Genomic DNA, 9404 nt, shown 5'->3' with positions numbered 1-9404 from the left:
TGAGAAGGATATATATATATATATATATATATATATATATATATAATGACTGGTGGTCCACAGATCTGGTACTTCCTGGAAGGTGGCTATGATGTTTACCGCCTGGTCCCATCCAGAGGCTGGAACATCTTCTTTAACCTACAGAAGATGCAGCAGTCTTCCCTCTATGCAGACAAAGAGTTCTTGGTCTCCATCTTCTATGAAGATGGGGAGCTCTACCAGGTAGCCAAGGGCGGTGGAGGGTAGGGCAGAGATGGGGCGCAGGTGGGGACCACAAGGAGGTTTCCACCAGCTTACCTGCCTGCTTCTGCCCCAGTTGGTATATCTTCACGACACCGGGAATAAACGATTGGTCAAGAGGGTCTTGCCCGTGGCACAGGTGCTGCTGTTTGACCAGAACAACCCCCAGATACTGCTGAAGGATGGGTGAGAAGATGGGGCCCTTGAAAAGGTCTGAGAGCTCCCAGGCAAGGGGCAGGAGCAAGAGATGCCCTAAGGGTCGCCTGGGATGCAGAGGCATGGGCACTCTGCATGGAGCAAAGCTCAAAGGATTCGGAATGTGGTGCGGCTGGTCATCAGGGAGGAGGGGGCCATGGTGAGAGGGTGCAGGGGAATTCTGAGGAGGTAGTGGGAAAGGGAGATTACAGGAGACAGCCTTACTCACTCGTAAAAGCCCTAGAGGACCGGCATCTAGTCCTTCAGTAACCGGCAGACTCCAGCAATGGTTGATGGCTGCATTCTCAGCAAGAGCAAGGTTACAAAAGAACTCAGTTCAAGGCTACTCTGGGCTACTAATGAGACTGGGGGAGGGGGCTTCTAAGCACCTGCAGAGGGTGGAACCAGAAAAGCACATGGCGGTTGGTTGGGGTGGAAGCAAGGCAAGGGACCTAACTGGGCTGAGTGGGGAAGACTTTGAGTAGAGATCCCTGGGGAACTGAAGGTGGAGGAGGTGGCTCTCGTCTGAGAGACAGCCACCAGAGTGTGGTCAGAGAGTGCCGAACATGAGGGTCTGAACGGAGTTTGCTACAAGCCAGGATAAATTTAGGGAACTAGCAACTCAGAAGTGGGGAAATAAAGATCTGGGGATGCTCCTGATATTCCAGGTATCAGCATCTGTCTCCCCTTGTATGCCCACTGCCCACTGCTGCCCAGGAACCGCCGGATGCTCGCCTTCTCCCACATGTGCCCTTTCAAGGTGATGCGTCTACGTGACCTGCCCAAAACACAGCATCTTTCACGTCAGGAGATCTACCATGCTCCACCACCTCTGGTCTCCGAGTCCCAGGGCTTCCACAATAATAAGACACTTGCTATCTATCAAGGGCTCATATATTACCTGCTGTGGCTCCACTCCAAGTATGACAAGGTGGGCACCTAGAGGGGTGAGCTTGACGGGGTAGTGCAGCCAGATTAGAGCCTGAAGTTCAAACACACAGAGGATGACGGGGCAGAGGCAAAAGGTTTGAGCTGGACTTCAGAGTGGTTCTTAGGGGTGAGGCCCTTGGATTAAAAATCAAGAAGCCAGGTTTAGGTTACACATGCTGGCCCATGCCTATAATCTCAGCACTTGGGAGGTAGAGGCAGAAAGCTCAGAGATCAGAAGTTCAAAACCAGCCTTGACTATATGAGACCCCGCCATTAAAAAAAAAAGTGCCAGGTGGTGGTGGCACATGCCTTTAATCCCAGTACTTTGGAGGCAGAGGCAGGCTGATTTCTGTGAGTTTGAGCTACAAGAGCTAGTTCCAGGACAGGCTCCAAAGCTATAGAGAAACCCTATCTTGAAAAAAAACAAAAACAAACAAACAACAACAACAACAAAAAAAAAACAAAAAAAAAGTTGTTTGTGTGTGTGTGTAGCCCTTATACCTTATCCGGGCACTCTAGAGGCAGAGGCCGACAGAACTCTTGAGTTTGTGGTCCGCCTGGTCTACATGGTGAGCTGGAGGAAAGCCAGGCTACTTAGTGAGACCCTGTATCCATAAAATAAAATTAATAAACAACAACAACAACAACAAACCCGAAACCAACCAGACATAGAACAAAACAAGGGACCGGGGAGATGCTGCACAAACCCTGAGTACGAATCACGGCACCCGCTGGGGAGGCAGAGACGGACTTGAACAGTGAGACTCACTGGCCAGCCAGTCTAGTCCGATCAGACCACGGTTCAGTGAAAACTTCCTGGGCTGCTTCTTTGGAAACACAAGCAAGGTTTCTGGCCCCGAGACAAGCTCGCAAGACACAGGAAGATGGGTATTGGGGCGGGCTGGGGTTCAGCTCCTACTCTGAGCTATGAGCCGAAACCAATCCTAGAGTTAGCTGTCTGCCTCCTCCCAGTCACCTCACGGTGTCTGACCATCCCGCAGCCCTACGCGGACCCTGTGCACGATCCCACTTGGCGTTGGTGGGAACACAAAACACAGTTCAAGGTAGGTGGACGGGTTGGGAATTGGTGGAGGGATAGCACTGAGATGCTGGCGTCCCATCCAGCGTCCACTGGCTGACCACCTGGTGCTTCCAGGATTACTACTTCTACCTGTCCAGCAACTGGCTGGCAGAGGAAGGCATGTACATCGACATGAGCAGCTACAAAAAGCTCTACAACGTCTCCAAAGAACACGGGCTGCCCGAGATTGTCTTCCTGGACAAGGGCAACTCGTTTAGCTTCACCGTCTTCCTGTCGTCCCACGGGGACACCTCAGAGTTCAGCACCAACGCTGGTCTGTGGGCGGGGCCTACTTGGCAACCGAGGGTGGGGCCGGGAGCCTCTGGGGGTGGGTTCCAGGCTTCAAGCCCCTCCCACTTCCCCTGACAGGCTCTGGCTACCAGATAGATAAGAATTTGGCAGTGGCTGTGGCAGTGGCTGATCCCGAATGCCTTGAGGCATCTGTGAATCAGGAGGTCCTTATTAACCGCAGAGCAGTGCTCTACAAGGTGAGGAGGCCAGAGAGGAGCACGGGTGCTGTCCCTCTGGTCCTCTGCACAGTCAGTGGAAAGCCACAGATCTTATTAGCCCCCTCTGAACCCCAGTTATCGGATCTTCCAATGGCTCTGGATCCGAGGGCATTTTTGGATATCCCTCTATTTCAGCCTCTCCTTTCTTTACCTCAGATTACAGTCAAGGACAGAAAGGTCTGCTATGATCAGGGCCTCAGTGGATATAACCTCAAGAAGACTTCCTTGATGGTCAAAGTATGGTCCAAGCCTGGGGGAGGGTGTAGGGATGGGACCCTGGTCCTTAGGATCCGTAGCATCAGCCACTCCTACCCACAGGTGTTGGGATCCTCTGGAAAATGCTTCCAGACCACATACCTTGGGGCAAACATGCAAGTACTGGAACTTGGGTACTGGGCCTGGTATTGGGAGTGGAAGGTTGGGTGGAGTTGCCACAGGGCTGGAGTTGCCACCCCCCAGCAGGAGGTCTTTTTCCTTCCCAGGGTCATTTGATGGTGCCATTGTTAATCGGCTGTCCCCCTGGCAAGCGCCTGGCCTTCGATGTCACCTACACGATCATATACTCCCGGGACTTAAACAAACACTATTTCGACTGTGCGGTGCCGAACCTCGAGATGCCATGCTTTCTCTATCGTGACTGTGTGTCTCATCCCTTCTCCCACGTCCACTGCCCTCCTGTCCTGGCCTCTTCCCTCTGGCATTCCCTTCGCCTCAGCCCATCACCTTCTGCTCCAACCCCGAGTCCCCCCTCCACTTGCTTCCTGCTCCCCTCTGGACAAAGATAATTTCTTCCTCCCCTCTTCTCCTCTGCAACCCACAGTGTTTCAGCCCTTCTTCTTAGTCCAAGACATGGTGACGGGAGCTTCGGGCAGCTTCCTAGGCAGGTGAGGAAAGGCTGGCTGGAGGCTACAGGTACTTGACAAACGGGAAGAGGGAGATGCAGGGTTCAGGAGCCTAGGTGGTCTGTGTTTCCATCTTCATTCTGCAGTTACTTGCTGCTGGTGGTGGGTGGCGGTCCCACCTTGGACACCATCAGAGATTACACGGAAGAGGAAATCTACCATTACAACAGTCCACTGGACAAGTAATCCCTCTGGGGTCCCTGTCCACAGTTGGGTCCAGTCTGTGGGTCTCCCCTCCCACTTCCAGTTAAACAGGGGACTTTTGCTGCTCTTGCAGCAAAGCTTACCCACCCACCCAGTGTCCCAGATTAGACCTACAGACAGGCCAAGGCTCCAGCCCCGCCCACCAGGGGCCCCGCCCTTAGGTGCCAACAACTGTGTTGTGCTCAACCCACCCTGACATTATCGGGGCCTGCACAGGACCAATAGCCGCATCTGGACAACAAATGTTAAAACAACCACTCCGGACAAGAAGTTCTACATAATGAACTACCAGAGCCCGGGAATTGAGTAAGTCCCAAGAGTTCTGCCCTCCAGGTTTGTTTTTTTTGGTTGGTTTGGTTTGGTTTTGGTGCTGTCCTCTCGTAGCCCAGACTGGCCTTGAATTTACCTTCTAGCTGAGGATGACCTTTTTCTCTTTCTCCCATTTCTGTCTCCTGAATTCTGGGATTACAGGTGTGCACTCCCAGACCACTTTATGGGGTGCCAGGCAAGCATTCTACCAACTGAGCCACTTCCTGAGCACCCTGTTGGTTTGGTTTGGCTTTCCACAGAGTCTCACTCTGCAGCTCTGCCTTGTCTCAAAATGATGGTTGTTGTACTCTGCTTTCTGGAATTCAGGCCTTGCTCTTTGCATGAGCCCCCCCCCCCCCCCCCCCCCCCCCCCCCCCCCCCCCCCCCCCCCCCCCCCCCCCCCCCCCCGGCTCCCCTGTGCTCCAGCGTGGTCTCTGAGGAGCTTTCCCGGAGTCACACTGTTTATGTTTCCCAAGGAGGGCAAGCCTTTGTATGTGTGTAGTGAGGCTCTGCCGGAAGCCTGGGTCCCATATTCTGTCCTCAGGCCTTGCCTCACGCTCTCCTTTCTCAGCAAGGTTATCCAAGCCCTTTCTTTTCAGAGGGGCAGTCGGCTCCTCTGGACTCGCCCATCCCTTTCCCATGCTGAGCCTTCGCTGGCACTGCCCACCCTTCTTTGACCCTCTGCCTGCAGATCACCTTACTTTTCCATCCTGACCATTCTAAGCTGTTACTCTCTCTTGAAGGGTCTCTCTCCCCTTTACACAGCTCTTGAGTAGACACAATATAACTTTTTTAAATATAATTTTTGGTTGTTATCCTTTTTTTTTTTTGCTTTATTTATTATGTACACAGGGTTCAGCCTCCATGTATGCCTGCAGGCCAGAAGAGGGCTCCAGATCTCATTACAGATGGTTGCGAGCCACCATGTAGTTGCTGGGAAATTGAACTCAGGACTTTTGGAAGAGCAGGCAGTGCTCTTAACCTCTGAGCCATCTCTCCAGCCCCAATATAACTTTTTTTTTTTTAAGTGAAGATGGACAAACCAATGCATGGTCAGCATCCATTGCTAGTTAAATGGAGCTGTTACTGACTGAATCTACTCTAGCGGAGTTCGATAGCTTGTAAGGGCTTGATAACCATCTTTGAGTCAACGAAAAGAAAGCTATGATACCACAAGGTGGCAAATGAACAAATTAGCCAACTGCACCCAAGTTCGTCCTTAGTTCAGGTTTACTGAACAATAGCCAAGAGGGAGTAAGAGAAGAGATGCGAGTTGGTGCCTAGCTTGTGTCCAGACCCTGCTTGTGGGTTGAGGGAATGAAGGTGGCTCCCAGTAGGCACTCTGCCCAGCAGGTGGCTGAATTGGCAGGTGGAGACAATGAGGCAGCGGGCAGTTAGGGACCAGCCTGTTCCCTTGGCAGGTGCTCAGACAGCATCCCTGTTTGAGTGGGCTGAGTAGGCAGGAGAAGGCGGAGACCTAGATGGGGTGTGGCTCAGTGGGGGAGCTCTGGCTTTATTTACCAGTGAAGGGGTTGAGGGGGCAACTCAGGGGGAAAACCCTTGCCTGGAAGTGGGCGTGGCTCTGCAGTAGAGTGCTCGCCCAGCTCAGTCCAAGCTGCACCCTTAAAAAGGGACAAATAAGTGGGGGCTGATCTATTGGGAGCTCACCAAGGCCAGCTGGACTGTGACTGAAAAAGCATGGGATAAAACCGGACTCTCTGATCATGGCGAACAATGAGGACTGATGAGAAGCCAAGGTCAATGGCAAGGGGTTCTAACCCTACTTCATGTTCTGGCTTGGTGGGAGCCTAGCCAGTTTGGATGCTCACCTTCCTAGACATGGACGGAGGGGGGAGGACCTTGGACTTTCCACAGGGCAGGGAACCATGACTGCTCTTTGGATTAGAGAGGGAGGGAGAGAGAAGTGGGGGGAGGGGGAGAAGAGTGGGGGGAGGGGGAGGGAAATGGGAGGCTGGGAGGAGGCGGAAACTTTTTTTTTTCTTATTCTCAATAAAAAAAAAAAAGGGACAAATAGCCTGGAGAAGGTGGAGAGTGTACTCAGCTGGTGCTTACCGAAGTGAAGTGTTGCAGCTGCCTATACTTGGACTCCTAGGTGGCTGTGTTTAGAGAACTCCCCGTGCCATGACATCATTCCCCAAAGCATCTTTGCGCCTGAATTCTTCCTCAAGTTGTTGGTGAGCAATAGGTAAGCCAGGCATGTAGTCCGTGTGTGTGTGTGTGTGTGTGTGTGTGTGTGTGTGTATGTGTGTGTGCGCGCGCGTGCGGGGAGGGTGTCTGAGACCATGGGATGATGCCACACAACCTAACCCAATTCTGGATTCCATTCCCTCATCAGAGGAGTAGACACCAGCACATACTGTGACTACAAGCTCATCTTCGTACTGCACATTCATGGGCTACCGCTCAGCGGCAAGCGGTCCCTCTTCATCGTCATTGTGAGCGGCAGTCAAAGGCTTCCCTAGGGGCGGGAGGGTTCACCCCACACTGCACACCCCTGACTGCCGCACTGTGCCCACAGGTGTCCAGCAGTCTGCTTCTGGGCCTGGTGGTCTTCTACATCCTCTTCTGCCTTGTCTGGCCCCACATAGTGGGGGCCTGGGCCTCGTTACGCTGGAAGATTAACAACATCATGGCCTCAGAATCCTACTACACGTATGCCACCTCTAACGCTGGCTTCAGCATCCATTCTCAGAGTGGCTCAGAGGAAAATTCCAGGGCTCCCTCCAAAGCAGGTTCCAAAGAGGACAATGTAGCCAAGAAGTGAGAAGTGGCCAGGACCTCTAGTCTGTACCTTTTCCCACACACCCTTAAGCCTGCCACCTACCCAGGGCTTTCTGGTTTGCTAGAATGTCCCTGTCTCGTACAGACCCAAATAAAACATCATTTGAAAATCAGCCCTAGTCTTTCGGAAGGTTCATGTGTTGCTCGGTTTGTACCAGTACAGCTGCAGTGACCATCAAAAGACCAGAACCTGCGTTTTCAAGATGGCACAATAGATAAATGAGCTTAGTATAGTACAAAGGCTCACAGCCGGGTTTTCATCCTGGGACTCATATGGTAGAAAGAGACAACTGAGTCCCTGAAGCTGTCCTCTGACCTCAGTAAGCACAGGGGTGTGTCCACACACACAAGTGTGACACACATGTGCACACACACACAGATATGATTTTCGAAGTTAGGATAGGTACACATTTTGATCTCAGCAGAGGAGGCAGAAACAGGTGAAACTCTGAGTGTGGGACCAGCCTGGTCTACATAGCCAGGCCAACCATATATGTGCACAGACCCTGTCTCTAACAAAACAAAACAAAACAAAACAAAACAAAATCTGCTCAGAACAAACAAGACAGCGCTAGCTAGTATGGTGACTCAAACTGTCGTCTGACGACTTAGGTGCCCAAGGAAGCAGAAACAGTCTGAGTTTGAGGCCAGTCTGGGTCACTCAGTGACTTCCAGACTTGTTTGAACTACAAGAGAAAGATCCTTCAAACCATAAATGATTTAAAAATTCAAGCATGTTCCCAGTACTGGTGCTGGGAGGCAGTTGTAAAGCTTCAAATTCCAAGCCAGGTAGAGGTGGCTCATACCTTTAATCCCAACACTCAGTACGCAGAGACAGGTGTTCTCTGTGAGTTCAAGACCAGCCTGGTCTACAGAGCGAGTTCCAGGATAGTCAGGGCTGCTACAGAGAGAAACCCTGTCTCAAAAAGTAAAAGAAAGGGCTGGAGAGATGGTTCAGTGGTTAAGAGCACTGGCTGCTCTTCCACAGGTCCTGAGTTCAATTCCCAGCAACCACATGGTGGCTCACAACCATCTGTAATGAGATCTGGCACTCTCCTCTGGTGTGGGGGCATACATGGAGGCAAAATGTTGTATACATAATAAATACATAAATCTTTTTAAAAAAAAGTAAAAGAAAAAAATCAAGTTTCCACTTTGTTTGATTTTGCTGAGAAACTCTTCAGGAAGGCTACAGAAGGACAGGCAGTTATGGCTGCCACCGTTCCAGTTGGTTATACTCAAGTCAAGCTGAACGCTGGCACCAGCAACAACTCAGCCCCTCTCACGCCACACGGTCCTCTACTCTCTGGTTCTGTCTCTGATTCTTCCATCATGTTCTGATAATTTGGTGCCCTAGTTGTAACAGCCAGTATATATTTTGAGTGCCAGTGTCTGTCAAGTGGTTTATGGGCAATGAAAGGATTTTTTAATTTTTTTTTTGTTTTACATACCAACCACAGTTTCCCCTCCCTCCTTTCTCCTCTTCTCTCCCCCCCCCTTCAATCCTGCCCATCGCCCCATCCACTCCTCAGGAAGTGTAAGACCTCCCAATAAAACCTGGCATATCAAGTTGAAGCAGAACCGGGCTCCTCCTCACTGCATCAAGGCTGAGTGAGTCATCTCACCATAGGGAATGGGTCCCAAAGAAGCCAGCTCCTAATTATTTAACTTTATTTTATGTGTATTGCTGTGAAGGTGTCTGATCCCCTGGAATTAGACTTACAGGCAGTTGTGAGCCGCGGTGTGGACACTGGGAACTGAACCCCCATCCTGTAGAAGAACCAGGGCTCTTAACCTGTGCTTGAGTGTTCTACACAGAAGTGGTAATGTATGAGGCTTTTGTGGTTGATTTTTTTTTTTTTTTTTTGGTTTTTTGAAACCGGGTTTCGCTGTAGTTTTAGAACCTGTCCTGGAACTAGCTCTTGTAGACCAGATTGGCTTTAAACTCACAGAGATCCACCTGCCTCTGCCTCCTGAGTGCTGGGATTAAAGGCGTGCGCCACCACCGCCACCACCACCTGGCTGTGGTTGATTTTTGTCATTACTCATTTTATGTGTTGGAGGAGGCACACATGCGACAGCATGCATGTGGGGGTCAGAGAACAACTCCATCAAAGATTCTCTCCTACCATGTCAGTTCCACAATCCCAACTCAAGCTACCATCTTGGCGGCAGCACAGCTGCCACATGAGCCATCCCAATACACCCACACCTTGCCTTTCCTCCCTCCCT

At 51.2% G+C, this 9404-nt stretch overlaps 1 protein-coding gene across 1 annotated transcript in view; it reads left to right on the top strand.

The window, feature by feature from the left end:
- Catsperg (cation channel sperm associated auxiliary subunit gamma) overlaps positions 1-7285 on the top strand; it is a 29244-nt gene extending 21959 nt beyond the window's left edge. Inside the window, exons 14-28 of the mRNA XM_050119060.1 lie at positions 64-222; positions 317-426; positions 1153-1366; positions 2367-2429; positions 2522-2720; positions 2816-2934; positions 3112-3192; positions 3274-3330; positions 3438-3594; positions 3776-3839; positions 3944-4039; positions 4278-4367; positions 6484-6576; positions 6727-6826; positions 6910-7285. Coding sequence (XP_049975017.1) covers positions 64-222; positions 317-426; positions 1153-1366; positions 2367-2429; positions 2522-2720; positions 2816-2934; positions 3112-3192; positions 3274-3330; positions 3438-3594; positions 3776-3839; positions 3944-4039; positions 4278-4367; positions 6484-6576; positions 6727-6826; positions 6910-7155 — 1848 coding nt within the window. The 3' untranslated portion in view covers positions 7156-7285. The remainder of the gene's footprint in view (positions 1-63; positions 223-316; positions 427-1152; positions 1367-2366; positions 2430-2521; positions 2721-2815; positions 2935-3111; positions 3193-3273; positions 3331-3437; positions 3595-3775; positions 3840-3943; positions 4040-4277; positions 4368-6483; positions 6577-6726; positions 6827-6909) is intronic.
- Positions 7286-9404: the final 2119 nt, after the last annotated feature.

This window comes from Alexandromys fortis, unplaced genomic scaffold (assembly GCF_014885135.2).
Source record: "Alexandromys fortis isolate MF-2015 unplaced genomic scaffold, M_Fortis_MF-2015_v1.1 scaffold_140, whole genome shotgun sequence".
NCBI lineage: Eukaryota > Metazoa > Chordata > Mammalia > Rodentia > Cricetidae > Alexandromys > Alexandromys fortis.
The sequence above is the reverse complement of the archived record's forward strand: the minus strand, read 5'-3'. Positions and strand labels throughout refer to the sequence as shown.